The following is an 18,749-nucleotide window of genomic DNA, read 5'->3' as shown; positions in this document are numbered from 1 at the left end:
TACAATATGCCTTCAAGCTGAAGTCCCTGCCGGATCATCCCACGTGGACATCCGTCTTCGAGCCACGATGGGAAAATCTCTATAATGCACGACGGACCGCCAATCGCCCTTTCGGCATTCGTGTTCAAGAGCTATTCAATGAGCTTAACATCTTGGTGGACAAGGTTGCTCGATCACCAAAGGAGCCCCTTCCACCCTGGCATGCACACACACACCAGCATGTGACTTCTCGCTGAAGGCTGCGATGAAGTCTAATACTCCGTCTTCTGTCTACCTTCAGCTCCATTCACAACACCGTGCAGAACACTCTGACTTCTTGCCAGTCTACACAGACGGCTCGAAGTCAGAATCGTATGTGGGATCTGCTGCTGTCTTTCCAAACAATACCATATCAGAGCAGATACCCCTTGACTGCAGCATTTACACTGCAGAGCTGCATGCCATAGAGTTAGCTCTAGATCACATAAGAAAACACCGTTACCAACGGTGTATTATATATGTCGATTCAATGAGTGCACTACAGGCTTTATCAGCGATGTCACACACCAATCATCCAACCCTGTCCCGAATTCAGCAGATAATATACAATCTCCATACAAGTGGATTCGATATCCTCTTCTGCTGGATCCCCAGTCACATCGGGATTAGAGGAAATGATCTGGCTGACATTGCAGCCAAATCGGCAGCCCTGAGGGATAATCTTGACCTGTTAGTCCCCTATACAGACTACAGGCAAGTGATCCGTAGTAACCTACAATCTCGGTGGCAAGATTCGTGGCATCGACTGATTACTACAAACAAACTATGTCGAATTAAGCCTGTGATCCATCCTTGGCGGTCCAGCTTACGCAGGGATCGCAAAGAGGAAGTTGTTCTTACTCGGCTCCGCATAGGACACTGTCATTTGACACACTCCTTTTTGCTGAGGGCTGATGACCCTCCTATGTGCGAGCATTGTGACACCGTTTTATCCGTTCAACACATTTTATGTGATTGTACTAGTTTTATAAATTCTCGTTTTACTGCTTTTACCCATCTGACTGAGCCATATACACTCAGTCAGATTTTAAATGACAACGACAATGTGTCGGCAGTTTTTAAATTTTTAAAATCGATCAATATGTATACACTTATATGAAATATACAATTTGCTTTTATCGTTATACTGATTTTATGTATTGATATGTCTGTATATATATATATATGCAACTTTAAACGAAATAACATTTTTAAAAGAAACCAGTGTAATCTTTTTTTGAATTTTAATCTTTGCATGGCGCACTATAACCTTGCTGTTTTTGCGCCACAAAAATCAAAATCAAATCAAATCAAACCGAAGCCTGGGAAACTCCACTAATAACATTTGTCCATGAAGAGCAGTGTTCAATGATTACCACTCTGTCATCTTCCACTCAACCATCCTTTTAAAAAAAAAAAAAAAAAAGATCAGAAATGATAAAATTCAAGTATTAACTAGAATAGATATAAACAGATATTTTGCAAGTTGTAAATAAGCAACAGGAAGCAGCATTATAAGTCATCATTGTGTCCTCACATCTGCAGCTAAAAAAAAAAAAAAAAAAGAGAGAGAGAGAGAGAGAGACCAAATGTTTAGTTTGTTTTAGTGCGTCGCGTTGATTGTTGTGTTCTGTTGCACCACAAAAAGACAAATCTTGTTTCGTGATTTATGTCAGGGAGTCGAAATATATATATTTTTTTCTTTTTAGAAATTGCAAAAATGATGGGTAAATGCAAAAGAGTTGCGCTTTCAGTTAAACAAAGACTTGAAGCTATTCAAACATTTGAAAACGGTGCATCCATTAAATCTCCAGTGAACCATTATAATGTTGTTGACCAAACCATATGTGACATTGTAAAAAATAAAGGGAAGCTATTAGATTTAAAATTGACATCGCAAAAAATAAAGGGAAGCATCGTATTGGACACACGAGTAGTACGTGGTAAGTTTTTTATCTATCATCATTTTTTATGTTGTTTGCTGATTGTTTACAATACAGTAAATCCCTGACTTGCGCAACTACGGATTTACATAAATCTGTTTTCATTCAATTTTTTTTTTTATTTTTTATTTTTATAGGATTGTAAAATTTAAAACAACAAAAAAAAAAATAATAAATAAGCAATCAATAACGATGATCACAGCACGCACAAATTGCACAAGTGAGATTGAAGTAACATGCAAAAAAATAGGAAAGACGAGAAGATTTTTAGAGTTATTTATGGTTTTTTTTATATAACTGATGATTTCAGTGAAGGGAACACACACTTCACCATAATAACATAAAAACCCTCAGAATTCCAGCTATCGGTATCATTGCAAATGCAATAAGATTGAGTTTACTATCCATTTATAATAGATTGGGCTAACAGAAAAGCCCAATACAATAGAAAGTGCAAATTATTTTTATTGTGTTTTGTTGACCTCCAGAAATGTGCTTTAGTAAAATGTGAGCTTGTGTGGGGTAATAATAGTGAGTTTTCGCCTTAACCCTGTAAAGTTCTTTTTCAGAAAATTTAATTTTGACCATTATCATGCCGACTAAGAGAATAAGTGACAGCGGTACTAGTGAATCTAACAAGAAAAGGAAAGAGATTGATATGGATCAGGAAATTAAACTAATAAGAATGTACGAAAATGGTCAAAATTAACAAGTATCGTGCTGAATTCAGATTTGTCAATAATGATATAGTAGCAATATGTTACTAGTCATTCCCGAGTTATGTAAAACTCGACGAAGTAAGAAGTCCCGAAATATATCTCTTACATATGTTGGAGACTTCTGTATTTTTGGATTAACCAGGAAATCAATTATCCAGGATTTGTTTTTTACCATCTATCCCAGAAAATCAGTCTACTGTATATGATATCAAAATTATTTTTGGCATTCGGTTCCTTTGTGACCACATCATAGTATCCAATCAAATTGGTCAGACAGGACCTCCCTTTAACAAACTCATGATGTGTCTTTATTACTGCAGTCTTGTTTATATGATCCTGCAATGTTTTTTTAACCAGTGATTTATTATTTTCCCAGGAACACAAGTTAAACTAACAGGTCTGTAGTTACTTGTGTCACCTTTTGAACCCCTTTTGTGAATTGGTGATGCATTTGCACACCTCCAGTCCATGGGGATCTCCCAAATCCAAGGAAGCTCTCATAATTATGGCTAAGGGTTTGCTTACTTCCTTTGCTGCCTACTCTAATATAGCTGGATATATCCCTTCCATCCCAGGTGCCTTCCTTATGTTTAACTTCAACGATTTCTCCTCCACTTTGCTCTCAGTTATTACAAAATCACTGTTAGAGTTTGATAAACTTCTGGCACTCCCCTCATTGAATAACTCCTCATGTGTGAATGTAGATGCAAAATACTCATTCAGTTTATCAGCTACCTGAGCATGATCAACAATAGTCACCCCATCTATGTTAAGTGGTCCAATCTGATTCATCCCTTTCCTTCTAGAGTTTACAAAAGTAAAGAACTCTTTGCTGTTTTTTCTTTGCATTCTTTGCCAAAGATATTTCGTAATCTGCCTTCGCCTGCCTAACTTCTTTTGTGACTTGATTACAGACTAATTTATATCTGCCATAGGCTTCTGTGTCACCTGATACTTTATATTCATCCCATACATTTTTCTTCTCTGCCACGCAAACCTCATTAATTCATCTGACATCCATTCATTCCAACTAAGAAATACCTTGAACAGTATTTCTTAGTTGGAATGAAAAGCCTAGTAGCTTCCAAAATTAAGTCTCTGAAGGCTTCCCACTTAGAATTCAACTTTGAATTCTAAATGGGAATTCATTTAGAATTCAACTAACATCATCAGTTGATCCAACTGTACAGGATTTAAAAACTAAGACCCCTGTAGTCACCTTAACGAAAGCAAAAACCCTTCACTTTACCCTTGATGGTAGTTACCTCTTTGAGTAAATCCCACGGCCCCGGGTGCCAAGCGTTATAGTGATAAAGTGATTCTCAGTGATTTCTAGAGCGTTTTTCTCGAAGCTGCAGTTTTTGTTCAGTTAAAAAAGTTTTCTTACGTTTTCATTAAATACTAGTAAACTTAGACTTACGATCTGTAACTAAGTTTCAGAAAGGCAAATCACCTTTCTTTTTTCCATTTAAACTAATATACTAACTTTTATGCCGCTTGGTCTAGCGGCACTGCTCCTGCCTCCCCGTGGCGGGGCCCGTAACCTGGGAGAAGAAATCCACTCTCCCGGGGCTGAAAGGAGCAAAGATGGATAACAATACGTTCCCACCTTTAGAGCCTCCGAGCTCAAAACTAGCAACAAAACACACCAATGATGACTTTTCCCAACCCAAGAGGTTGAAAACAAATCCTCAAGAGGAGATACCAGCATTCCTCATACTGCACTCTACATCAGACCAGCCTTTGAGTAAATTGTCCCCATTCCTTGTGCAAAAATGCTTAGAGGCTGTCGCAGGTTCACCAAAATCAGTAAGGCGACTCCAGTCTGGGGATCTTCTGGTAGAGACCATGAAATCCCAGCATTCTGCAAAGTTATTAAATCTGACAACTTTCGGCGGACATCCAATAAAAGTTACTCCCCATGCCACCTTAAATTCCTCCAAGGGAGTAATTGCAGAATGGGACTTATTAATCGTATCAGAGGAGGAAATAGTCAGAGCTACGAGAACAAAGAATCATCCAAGCTAGGAGAATCATGACTCGTAAAGATGGTACTCTCATTCCAACAAGGAGCATAATCCTCACTTTTATCTCTCCCATCTTACCAACATCTGTCAAAGCAGGCTATCTCCATTGCCGTGTCCGACCCTACATCCCAAACCCAATCAGATGCTATAAGTGCCAACAATACGGACATTCTCAGACTTCATGTAGAGGTGAGGCAATATGTCCTAACTGCGGATCGAAGGACCACACCAACCAATCCGATTGCAATGCTACCACTCCTCATTGCCCAAATTGTAAAGGTAATCACCCAGCTTTCTCCAAAATATGCGAACTATGGAAGCAAGGGAAAAAAATACAGAAATATAAAGTGGAAAACAAAGTCACTTATTCAGAGGCGAGAAGAGAAATATATCAAAATGGAGCCAAAGCGTACGTATGCCACAGCTGCCAAACAGGTGCAATCAGTAAGTATCCAAACAGACGTTACAGTTCCTCCTAATACATCTATCGCGAATTGGGCACGATCCATACTCACTTCTCCCAAACAGTGTCCATCACAACAAACAACTGAACAAGCCAGCAATACATCAATCTCCATTCCAGCCGATGCGTCAACAATGAAACCAAAAGCTACAGAAACCCCAATGGTGCATCCACGGATTTCAACGGAAATGGATATTGATCAGCAGAAAAATTCAGATGATGGAATTTTAGAACTCCATGCAACTGATGAGAGGGACACGACACGTCTTTTCTTTCCTAAGAAAGACAAAGTAAAAATAGAGAGGTATAAACAAGCTACAACCAAAAAACTGTCAGAAGCAAAAACAACTAACAAGAATGCATAATGGAAAGAATTCTTCAGTGGAATTGTAGAGGCTTTCGTAATGTAAAAGATGACTTGCATGATCTCGTAAACCGCTATGAACCAGCATGTATATCCCTACAAAAAACCTATTTAAATCCACAAGCGTGTCCTACCATTAAAAATTATACCATGTTCAGAAGAGATAGGAGTATCGACTCACCGGCCCGTGGAGGCATGGCGGTTCTTGTTAGAAATAATATTCCATCTAAACCTGTTGCTCTTCAGACTCCTTTTGAGGTAGTGGCAATGCGCGCAGAAATTGGCATGACTCTTACAATAGCATCTATATATATTCCCCCAAATTCCTCAATCTCCTCAGAAAATCTAGAAAATCTAATAGATCAGCTACGACCTCCTTTCTGTTTGCTCGGAGACTTCAATGCTCATTATTCGCTGTGGGGATCTCCAACAATCGACAAAAGAGGTAAACAAATAGAAAATCTTCTCGATGTGTGCCAACTTACCCTCTTGAATACTGGAGAGCCTACCTATATACATTTTTCTACAGGATCCATGAGTGCAATAGACCTTTCAATCTGCTCTCCCTCCATATGTACAAATACGGAGTGGTCTGTTCTTGAAAATCCACTAAATAGTGATCATCTACCAATTCTCTGCAAGCTGCAAACATGGGTAAACTCCCCTTTGCCTGGTCGCTCCAAATGGAAATTTCGTAGGGCACACTGGAATGAATATGCTTCAAATGTTCAGTTAGATGATGAAATAATTCAACTTCAACCCATAGATTATGTCACACAACATATGACTAATCAAATATTACAAGCTGCCAACTCTACAATACCAAAGTCCTTGCCTGGGAAACGCAAACACAATAATTACTGGTGGAATCCGGATTGTACATATGCTAAACAGGAAAAAAATAGGGCTTGGAATCTGTTCCGCAAATTCCCCACAACCAGTAACCTAATTAGTTTTAAAAGAATGAAAGCTAAGTTCTGCCAAATAAGAAGGAAAGCAAAAAGAGAAGCATGGATTAGCTTTTCCTCTAGTATAAACAAGGACACAGATATCAGACTCATCTGGAAGAAAATACAAACAATTGATGGCAAATATGTCCAGTCCCAGCTTCAATATTAAACTGGAAAGGAAAGGAAAGGAGTTGTCCTCTCTGGCAGAAATTGCAAATGTCTTAGCCGAATCATTTGCCAGTATATCAGGCGTATCCACCTACAACCCAATCTTTCAGAAAATTAAAAAATCATCAGAGCAGCATAAGATCAATTTCTCCACTAGAGTTTCACACTCGTACAACCAGCCATTTGCATTAACAGAACTTTTAGGGGTGTTCAATAAAACTTCCAGTAGTGCTGCTGGTCCAGATGGGATCTACTACGTCATGATAAGCCAACTAAACAACAGAACAAAAAGGGCATTGTTAAAATATTACAATTGAATATTTCTAGAAAATACTTACCCAAACTCCTGGCGTCACTCAATTATACTAGCCTTTCCAAAGCCAGGAAAAGATCGCAGCTTTCCACATAATTACAGGTCGATTTCACTGACCAGCTGCTTAGGCAAAGTCTTGGAAAAAATGGTTCACAGGCGACTAACGTGGTTCCTGGAAACTAACAACTTGCAAAATAACAATCAGTACGGGTTTCGAAAGAACCGGTTCACGTTAGGTATAATGATAAAAGCAGAAGCAAACATCCGAAATGCCTTCATAAGGGGACAACATTATTGAGAAAGCCTTTGATAACACCTGGCGATACGGTGTACTTCAAGATCTTCATTCTTTTGGCTTGAGAGGTCATTTACCCCACTTTATACAAAACTTCCTATGCCACAGAACATTTCAGGTTAGATACATGAACAATTTATCTAAATCATTTGAACAAGAGGAGGGTGTTCCTCAGGGGTCCATTCTTAGTCCGATGTTATTTTCAATAAGAATTACAAACATGACACAGGATGTACCTAATACAGTAGAATCGTATATGTTCGCTGATGACCTCATTGTTTCTTGTCAATCCCAAACCATGAACACCATTGAAAGACAACTTCAAATTTCCATCGCTAAAATTGAATCATGGACATTGCGGAATGGTATTCCCTATCAGAAAAGAAATCTAGTGCAATTCATTTTTGTAAAAAACACAAACTTCATCCGGATCCAGAAATATTTTTAAAAAACAACCTGATTCCTGTCACTAACAATTTCCGTCTGTTGGGGTTATATTTAGATAACAAACTTAATTTTGCTTCCCATATTGCTTTCCTTCGAACTACATGTCTTAAAAAACTGAACATCCTGAGAGCAGTCTCTGCTAAGTCCTGGGGTGCTGACAGAAGCTCTCTCCTTCATCTGTATAGAGCTTTAATAAGATCACGATTAGATTATGGATCACCTGTCTATGACTCTGCTAGGAAAAGTTCACTATTACGTCTAAACACCATACAGCATAGTGCTCTTAGGATAGCTGTGGGAGCCTTCAGAACATCTCCTGTCCACAGCCGGCAAATGAACAAATGAGGCAAATGAACCCCCTTTGCATCTCAGGAGGAAATCCTTATTGTGTAATTATGCAGCAAAAATTAAAAGCATGCCATTCCACCCTAGCTGGTAGTACCTGTTTGATCCTCAATATGTTGAATTATATCACAATAAGCCTAATGAAAACCGCCCCACAGGGATTCGACTGCAAGAACTCACGATCAGTTGGGATCTTAAATTTCACAACATATTCCAAGACATTGCTACTCCTGAAACTCCCTGGAATGAACTCTCACCTCTCTGCGACAATTTCTTTTCAAGATGGGGAAAATCCTCTCTGGCAAATATAAACTATCAACAGCTCCATAAAACTCATTTGTTAAAACTCAGATAAAGTACCTATCTATACTGATGGCTCCAAAACAGATGCAGCCGTTGGTGCTGCAGCAGTTTCTTCTGCCTTCTCAGTTGCTGTGTCTTTTCCTACGGAATGCACTATCTATACTGCAGAATTATTTGCAATTAAACTAGCTCTAGATAGAATACACAACAGCTGTATAAAGCAATCTCTGATATACACAGACTCCTTAAGCGCAATCACTGCCATTCAAACTACCATGTCGCCCTCTCATCCGATTCTTAAAGAGATACGGCCCAAGTTATTTTACTGTAAAAAAGCCAACCAGAAGGTTACCTTCTGCTGGATACCTGGTCATGCAGGCATTCCAGGTAATGAACAAGCGGATGCTGCCGCTAAACACCCTGACTCAAACACTTCCATTCAACAAACAGTGCCCTACACCGACTACAAATCCATCACTGAAACATCATGTAGGAAGCAATGGTCTAACCTCTGGAAAGCTCAAATAAATAATAAACTGTTGCAGATAAAAAAAGAGCCAAAATTGTGGACATCTAGTATCAGGAAAAGCAGGCGACAAGAAGTAATTCTAGCAAGGTTCCGCATCGGACACTCACATCCAACTCATCTGTATTTGCTTATGGGAGAGAACCCTCCTCAGTGTTTGTTGTGCCTGTCGCAGTTGACAATATATCATATTCTCATTGAATGTCCCCAACTTTCAACTACCAGAAAATCAACCTTTACATCCCTATCCCATTTGAAGGAACCGATAACCTTATTGCAGATTCTTGGCAATGATGCAAATTTGGAGGAACTGTTTACTTATTTGAAACAGATAAATCTCTATAATAGCCTATGATCACAATAACATGAGAAATTTGTGATAAGCAAATATCGAACAGGCACAATATGGCCCAAGAGGCCCTTGTGCCAGAAAACCCAAATACAACTACAATGAGTAAATCCAACTTCAGCACACTGTGATCACTGCCACCTAGTGGTTCCTTTATCTGCAGATTCTTAATGCATGAAGAATCACTACTGATAATCAGATCAAGAGTATTACTCCCTCTGGTTGCCTCCTGAACATGCTGCTGTAGAAAACAGTCATCTAATAAATCCAAAAAAGTCTTGCTAGTGTGCGAGTGACCAATCCACAAGTTCTAGTCAATATCTGGAAAGTTAAAATCCCCCATTATAAGACATTCTGATTTACTGGCCCACTCTATTTCTCTGCACAATTGCTCATTATACTCATCAGATTCATTAGGCCTATAACACACTCTCATATTTCCTTTCCCAATGCTTATGTCACACCAAACAGACTCAACATTACATTGTCTACCAACATAAATTGGATGCACTTCCTTAGATATTATGTGTTTCTTAACTAACAGCATAACCCCTCCTCCCATCCTGTGCTGTCCATTTAGATGCTGGTTTTGTACAACTTGGCAGTTGTCCAAAACTAGCGCATTTTTTTTTTTTTGTTTTTCTTACCCAGTTGCAAATCTCATTCAAAAAGATAATCTTCAAATAAAGTAGCTGTCATCAAAGCATTGGTGTTATTGCCATATTAAACCAGTAGCTGTTTTACTCCTTTAAAGCATTTAGTCAGTTTACTCTTAGCTGTAATTTGTGATTGTTCCCATCATGTTGCATGTCAAAAGAATCATAATCCTGTCTTTGATCTTCTTTCCTGCAAATGCAGAGGCATTTTTAAAAATCATGCAGTGGTCAGAGGCAGCCCTGTAGTAAAACTCCATTTCATCTGTGTTAAAAATGTCTTCAAGATTATAAGTGCATAACACACAGTGCCGACCGGGCTAGCCGAGTGGGTAAAGTACCTGCCCGGCAACCCAAAGGTCGTGGGTTCGATTCCCGCCTCGGGCTTGGATCAAAGTACTGCAAAAACCTTGGGAGGTGCAATATGGCCACAGAAGCCGATGCGCCAACAACTACCAAATCAAAAAAAAAATAAATAAATAAAAAAAAAAAATAACACACAGTTTGCCAATTGTCTGTTGCAGAACCATCAGTCTTGTTTTTCTCCTGAAGTTTTTTTGTAGACAACACCATGATTCGATGGCTTAGCTTAGGAAAAGTTCTTCGGCGAGTATGGGATCTTAAAGATAACATCATTTTATTTTTAAAACTGAAAAATATTATGGACTTTCCCGAATTAACTGATAATAACTGGATTTGTGATTTTGTGCTTACTCTGGACATCGTGACACACTTAAATACTTTCAACACCATGTTACATGGGAAAAATTTATACGCCCATGATATGGTAAAAAGTTTGAAAGGATTTCAATTAAAACTCCAGTTGTTCCTTCGACATTTATTGATTAACAAGGTAGACCACTTTCCAACCATGAAGTTGCTGAAGATTCCAGAAAATAAATTTGAAAAATATTGTGAAATTATCAGCGCTTTGAATGATGACTTTTCACGAAGATTTGGCGACTTCCGAAAAATTGAGACAAGTTTGGAAATAGTGCGCGACCCATTTTCAATAGAAATTGATAGTGCACCGAGTAAACTACAGCTTCGGATTATAGATCTGCAGTGTGATACCGATTTAAGGGAATTGCACCGTCGTGAGGAAATCTGTAAATTTTACAATACTCTTAATTCGGACAAATTCAACGAACTTAAAGATTTTGCCCGAAAAATGTTGGTTATTTTTGGATCAACCTACATATGTGAACAAACATTTTCCATCATGAATCTAAATAAAAATTCTTTACGATCAAGCATCACCGATGAACATTTACAAGCAGTTTTAAGAATCTCAACTACAAAATTAACACCCGAAATTAAAAAAAATGGTAAAAGATGTAAAACAGTTCCATTCATCTCATTAAATTCTTGGTTGTTAGAGAATAATTTTTTTATGTAAAACAGTTCCATTCATCTCATTAAATTCTTGGTTGTTAAAGAATAATTTTGTTATGTAAAAGATGTAAAACAGTTCCATTCATCTCATTAAATTCTTGGTTGTTAGAGAATAATTTTTTTTAGCCGAGTGGGTAAAGTACCTGCCCGGCAACCCAAAGGTCGCGGGTTCGATTCCCGCCTCAGGCTTGGATCAAAGTACTGCAAAAACCTTGTGAGGTGCAATATGGCCACAGAAGCCGATGCGCCGACAACTACCAAATAAAAAAAAAAAATTTTTTTTTGTTATATTTCTTCTTCATGATAACAAATAATAAAATAATATATATCTAAAAATAGTATTTTACGTGCAGCCCGCCTTCTTTTTTGAATTCCTAATATGGCCCTTCAGCCAAAAAGTTTGCCCAGGCCTCGTCTATCGCCTTAAACTCTTCATGTAGTTTTTCAGCAAAATCATTAGCTTTTTGGAGAAGAAGACTGCTATAATTGATTGATGCATTAAATGAGCTGGCCTGTTTCAACCAAATGAACAGAGCTTCATCTACTCTTTGGCATTTCTCTTCAGGGTTCCTCTTTTTTTGGTTTCACTGATCACATTAGTGAAACTAGAAAGCGTGTTTAATATTTGATGTGATTTTAATCATTTTGATAAAGATCACTGAGGCACTCCTAATTTTACTGCTGTTTCCCTTTGAGACACATATAAGTTTAATTTGTTGTATGTTTCTATAAGTTGTAACTTATCTTTTATGCTCAAATCCAACACAAATTAAAACTTAAGTAATGTGTCTCTTTCTTTTTTTTTTTTTTTTTTTTTTTGTTGTTGGCACATCGGCTTCTGTGGCCATAATGCACCTCCCAAAGTTTTTTCATTTTACTCTGATCCAAGCCCGAGGTGGGATTTGAACCCGCAACCTTGGGGTTGCCAGGGAGGCACTTTACCAACCGGGCTAGCCCGGTCGGCATGTCTCTTTCTGTTCACTGACATATTTTTGGATTGTAAAGTTTAAAACAGTAAAAAATAACAGCATTAATCAATAACAAAGAACACAGCTTGCACAAATTGCAACTAACATGACACATGCAAGTGATATATTGAATGGTAAAAAGTTGTTCAGGAAGTTTAAATATAGGAATGAAGAAAAGATTCTGAAAGTTTCTTTATGGTTTATGATATGGTACATGATTAAAGATGTCATGGAAGGGGAAACACATTTCATTATTCATTATAATGTTAAAACCCACAGAATTCTGGGCATCAGTATTATTGAAAATGCAATAAGATTGAGGTTACAATTAATTATTTTCTATAACAAATTATTTTATTTTATTTTTATGGTATGATCTACAAAAATGTGCTTTAGAAAAATATCTCAAAGACGTTCAAAATTGGTTCTTATAACGGAACATATGATTCTATTAATGATGAAAACGTAGCATTTTAATTATTTCAATTGCTTTTTTGAAATTTGATCCTATAAAGCAGCCATTTATAATAACCGGTGATCATATTAACCAGTGCCTACTGTATTAGATTCTCACTTTTAAAAACAATTGTAGAATATAATAAGATACTGATTACCATAGGGTATGACAGTAATTTATTCTAATGATGAATTCACAAAAGCTTTGTATGCCAACATTAAAATTAGCTCTGCAGTGATGAAAATCACCCCTGAAATGATGTGGAATAAAACGCTACCCTTATCACATTTTCTCATTATTGTTAATCCCCCCGAGCATGTAAACATGTCTTTGGACATGTTTATGTGCTTGTGGGGGATTTTGGATATGTTTATTGTTCTGGATGCCAGAATGTTTGAAATGAGGATTGGAGACTCTTATATCCTTTCATAAAGAGACCTATGAGTATTTACAACAAAAGATGAAAACTTCCATAAGTTTTTCTTCATCTTCATCCTTTACAGACTTGTAAATCACCTTCCCAGAAAGAAGGATGTTTAGGAGAACATCACATCTCTAATTTATCCTCTGTATTACTGCCGTCCTCATTATTTTTTCAATATTGTCATTGTTAGTGAATCATATGTTTTTTTAATTTAATTTTTTATTTATTCTTCGTAAAAAAATATGATATGTACATTGTTTATATTTATTTTTGTTATTACATTATACATATTTATTTTTGCATGGTTGTATATCACCGATCCTGAATGTTCATCTTGATTTCTGTACAGGTCCACTTACCCCTTTTTCTCCATAAGGATTTGCTCTTAATATCAATGGTTTGATATTTACACTCACTTCCAGAAATGTATCCTCCTGTGAATATTGAGGGTATAGTATAATGTTTTTTTTTTTTGTGTAAAACAGTTTCATGGCTCCTTTTTTTAATTACACAATTGTTTTTGTGATTCATAGCATCATTCACGATTAACATGGATTGTCTTTGGGGATTAATTTTTTCTTGCATGATTCTCCTCAGCATAGTATATCTACCACATATTACAAAGTAAAGTTACATTTCTTTGCAGGGTTTCCATATGTTTTCTTTGCAGATACATCAGAGAAGTTGAATTTTAATCATAACCATTCTGTATTGCCAGTGATTTGCTTACTGTATTTGATGATTGCACATAGCAGCACTTTCCTTAGACTCCCAGATTTCATTCAGATGGCTTGAATGTAGAAAAGTTTTTTTTAGACGGTGATACCAAATTTTTTGCTATATCTTTCAAGACTTCCATTTTTAATTAAAGTGAACACTGCATTTATTCTTCCTTAACTGGGGTGCACTCTGTGAGATGTTCTTGGTTTTGAGATATGGAAACAGCTGGGAAAATGAAAATAGCATTTGTTCGTCCTTACATTAATCATTAATGATATTCACAGGAATTTTTCTTTCTTTGTAAACCAATAAATTTTATGCATGATGGACTAAGAAAATAATTTATCATCCTGAATAAAAAAAACCACAAATAATTAATAAGGGAAGTCATTTGGGATTTGGAAATATTTTTGTTATTGTGAAATTTTCATTTGCATTTCAATTTTCAATGCAAAATTGAAATTTTATAATCATGTTAATTTGCATAAAATGTTTTGTCAGGTACTGTTTGCTCAATTAATTAAATAGCTGTAAATTGCATTTTTGTATAGCATTGAAACTGCAAATTCACAACATAGAGATCATTCTGTTGAAAGTTCTCAACAATCTTTTGTTGCCCAAGTCACAGATGAATCATCAGGTTTTAAATCTGCGGTAAGCAAATATGAATAGTTAATACCCAGCAAAAATTTTATATTACTGATATGGGATATATAAACCTATCTTTGGATCTTCGGTGGGACACCCTTTTGGGAGTGCCCCACCAAGGGTTCAAAATATTTTTCATATTTTGTCAAGATTCTGGTTGATTTTCAGATATTTGTTTTTGCAGTATGTTGGTTATTCGGAATAATTTGAAAGGCTGAGCTTTCTTTTTTTTTAGTACTGTAAGTGGTGGTTATAGTGATCACGTATGCAAATTGAATTTTGATTCTAATAAGAAAAAAGATCAAGTTTACTACCTGTTTATAACAGATTGTACAAACGAAAACCCCAATAAACCGAAAACTGCAAATTGTTTCTATTGTTTTATGGTTGTGATCTTCAGAAATGTGGTGTAGAAAAATATCACAGACTACTGGATTTTCTCAGAAACAATGAGTGAATTTCAGATTAGTTTAGCTCTAGATTCAGTAAGAATAACATCAGCTCGAACTGTTCGATTTATTATTTTTCTCAATGTTTTACAGTAAAATGAGAAACAAAATGAAAATGTGTAGTTTTAACATTGCAACAAAAAACGGAAATTATTATAATAGAATTAGAAAAGGTGAAAATTTAGGAAATCTCTCCAAAGAGTTTAATGTGGGGACTTCAACAATTTACAACATCAAAAAAAATTCCAGTGCTATAACAGAATTTGTGTCAATATGGATAGCGAAGGAGGATCTAGCAGGGAAAAGGTGATGTCGAAACGTGAAAATGCTGCTTTAGAGAGTGTGCTTTATTTGTGGTTTCTTCAGAAGCGAAGTTTAGGTGAACCAGTCTCGGCTCAATGTTCTGTGAAAAAGCATTGGATTTTAATTGAAGATTTTAAGGCAAGAACAGGTTGGCTGAAAAACTTTAAACTGGGACACGCTATACGTGAACCAGATATTCAAGCCGAGAAACTTTCTGCAAACAAATCGGTGTCCTTGTGAGTTTGCTTCATTTATAGCAAATTACGATAAAGAAAACATTTATAATGTTGATGAGATGGGCTTATTATGGAAAGTATTACCGAGAAAAACCTAGCCACTAAAAGACAAATGCCTGCACCAGGTTTTAAAATGAGAAAATAGTGAGGTACAAATGCTAATGGGATGCACAGATTGCCCGTGCTTGTTATCGGTAAGTTCAACGTCACAAAAATGCCTGGATGGATGTTTTTGTTTTCTGAGATTGGTTTCTATATTTTTTTATTTAATTAATCTTAATTATTTCATTTAATCATAAGGTAAGATTAAAATTATTTAATCTTACCTTATATTCGATTATCCGGAAAATTTGGCTATCCGGAAGAGTTCTGACATCAGTTATTCTGGATAACTGATGCTCTACTGTATATGAAGCAGTGGTTTACATGTTACAGACAATCCACACACTTGGTGTTACTATTCTTTGTTTTTTTGGCATCTCTAAACCTTTTTTTTTTTTCATAGTATTAACAAAAATTAAAAAAGTATTATTAAACTAAACATATCTTGAATATTATAAACATGATGAAATTGCATTAACATAACAGTGCTATCATTAGTGAAATTTATTGATGTTATGTCGAAAACAAGCACACAACACTGATTACCTACCAGCAAGGAAAAGTTGAAGTGATATTGAAAGCTTGCAGATCGTGTGAATGTGCCAATAAATCAGAAGATAATGAGTTATAAAGACAGCCTTTCTACCTTCAAAGCTTCAAGTTAAATATGAAATAATCAAATATCACCTGTACCAGAAACAATTTCTATGAAGTAAACAAACTTATACCATAAATCAGTGTTTGCTTGCAGACCCCTTTTGGCTTTGAATAATAAGCACAATGCCTCAATATCCTTGCTCATGTAAATATAGGGCGTCCGGATGATAGGTATCCAAAATTAAAAATTTATATCTTAGAACTGATTTATTATATATTTACAATCTATCTTTTTTCAGACTAACAAAAAAATAACTGAATAATAAACTGTCACTTTTTGATTTTACATTCAATTATATCTCATAGCCTAATAGTGTGAAGAATAGTGTTGTTTCTTTGCCTCATAAAATCCTTTAAAGTTGGGTGTGATTATAGACAACTGAATTCTCACGTCAGGTGCGACATCCAATCTGTAATGATATTTAGACATTGTTGCTGCATATCTTGAAAATCCATCTTCACATAGATAAGTTGTAGGAAATGGAAGAAGTTTGAGCACTGCATATTTAGACATTTGCAGATATTCTTGAAGAAGACTGCACCAAAATTCAACCAGAGGAAGCTTACTGAATTTCTGTTTCAAGCTAGTATCAGATGTAATATTTATCAAACACTCATAAATTTGCACAGAAATGCCATCCAGTTTCTCTGAAACAAAATGGATTTTGGATCTGAGTAGTATCATCAGTTGAAGATAAGAAGTATTTCTGAAATATCTGTTGCAAACCACTTAAATGATGGATGATGCTACCATAAATACATTCTTCCAGGCTAGATTCTGTTTTTTTCCAAAATTCAAGCTTATGTTGAAAAGAGTAATTTTGCCTCTTGTTGTGAATACTAACACACTCTTTCCTTGACATGAGAGATTTAGTTCATTTAGTCTTGTAAAAATGTCAGCTAGCTAAGGTGCATTTACCAAACAGTGAAGAAGATAAAATGGGTGATAAAATAAAATAAAAAGAATAAATTTCCAAGCAAAGTTCAAAATTCTTAACAAGAACTTTTTCTATAGAAAACCACCTTATTTCTGAATGAAGCAGCAGCAGTGTTGTATGTTCACTCCCGATTTCTTCGCAAAGTAATTTAAACACTCTACTGTACACTCTAGTATTAAGTGGCCTAGATTTAATGTGTTCACTATATTTACAACATCATCCAACAGTTTTTCAGTCTCTTTCCATTGTTTTAGCAGCAGTTACACCTACCTGTAACTGCCATTTCATTGTCAGACATTCAATTACGGTTTTCTCCCTATATTTTTGATGAATTTTTAAAGCAATGTCATAATAAAGAGCATTACAATGATTCTTCCCAAGGTAGATTTATCTAATATTTTTTCAAATATCATTTGACACCTAAATTGCGTAACTTATTCAAAGGGTCATTGCTGTTTCCCAAGCTGATACATATATCCTCTGAAAGGTCATTTTTCTCTTGAGGAATTTAGTTTGATTAAAAGAAGCCAATCTGGAAATTTTCACTTTTCCTTCCTTTGGGCATAATATGAATTGTTAATTTTACGTGCTGATCAAGCTGGAATTTATTTTCTGCATTTGTAAATTTTTAGGCTTTAAGCATTTTGAATAAAGCTCCAATTATTCTGCAATTTGAATTATTCTGCAAATTCAAAGAATGTACTTTTGAAATCAAATGTATGAAATGTAATGTGAAATTAACAAAATGTGCAGTTTTGCATATTACATGTCTAGTAATCATCCTCACTAAGCCTGACTGTAATATCGTCTATGATATCTCAGTTAGGCTTAATTTTTATCCTTCCCATTGCTCTCTTGGTGATATATATAGTATTAATCTGAAATATTTTAAGAGATGAATCCGTGCAAAGCAAGAGAATTTAAAAAGTTCTGTCTCGTGGTGCTGCACACTAGCTATCATTTTGGTTTTCTTTAGTAATCTTATAGCTATCTGTATTCCATCTACAATCTGATTATCCATTAATGACTTGTAATGTAATGTAATGCATCCCCCCATCAATGTCAACATCTTTATTCACATTTCTTGGAAATGCCTTATGATTGATTGTAGTTGCTTTATTTTATTTATATTGTGCCAAACACAATTATAATTAAAAAATAAATATTCATTAATTTTGTTGCTTCTCTGATGTAATATTTTGCTTTGCAGGATACAGAACAAAACAGGCAAAACAAGCAAATCAGGTGACATGAAAGAATATATTTTATTCTTCACCGTTGTATATATATGCATGTCTCTTGAAAATCAAATTTTCTATCATGGAATTCAGGACAAATAAGGTTAGCTGTATTAAATTATTCATGCTAACTGCCATGTTAATGAATTATGTGCCTTATAAACTTAATTTATTCTATAACATTATTTTCTTTCAAGTACAATAAATTTATTTGTGTTATATTTTTTGCCTGCTGTGTTCATATTCATGTATTTGGAGTTATTCTTGACAGCTTGTGACAGATATAGTCTTGGATATAAATAACCAGCTGTTAACACAAATCTCACTTTAT

The 18,749-nt window shown here is 35.7% G+C and overlaps 1 protein-coding gene across 1 annotated transcript in view; it reads left to right on the top strand.

The window, feature by feature from the left end:
* The window catches only part of LOC150088059 (centrosomal protein of 135 kDa-like), a 507,662-nt gene extending 489,226 nt beyond the window's left edge, over window positions 1–18,436 (top strand). The window contains exons 26-27 of the mRNA XM_090369998.1: window positions 14,399–14,501; window positions 18,391–18,436. Of these exons, the coding sequence (XP_090226124.1) occupies window positions 14,399–14,501; window positions 18,391–18,429 (142 nt within the window). The 3' untranslated portion in view covers window positions 18,430–18,436. The remainder of the gene's footprint in view (window positions 1–14,398; window positions 14,502–18,390) is intronic.
* The last annotated feature ends 313 nt before the right edge of the window (window positions 18,437–18,749 follow it).

Source organism: Mastigoproctus giganteus, chromosome 3 (assembly GCF_048544385.1).
Source record: "Mastigoproctus giganteus isolate SK-2022 chromosome 3, ASM4854438v1, whole genome shotgun sequence".
Classification (NCBI taxonomy): domain Eukaryota; kingdom Metazoa; phylum Arthropoda; class Arachnida; order Uropygi; family Thelyphonidae; genus Mastigoproctus; species Mastigoproctus giganteus.
This window is presented reverse-complemented; position numbering and strand designations above follow the sequence as displayed.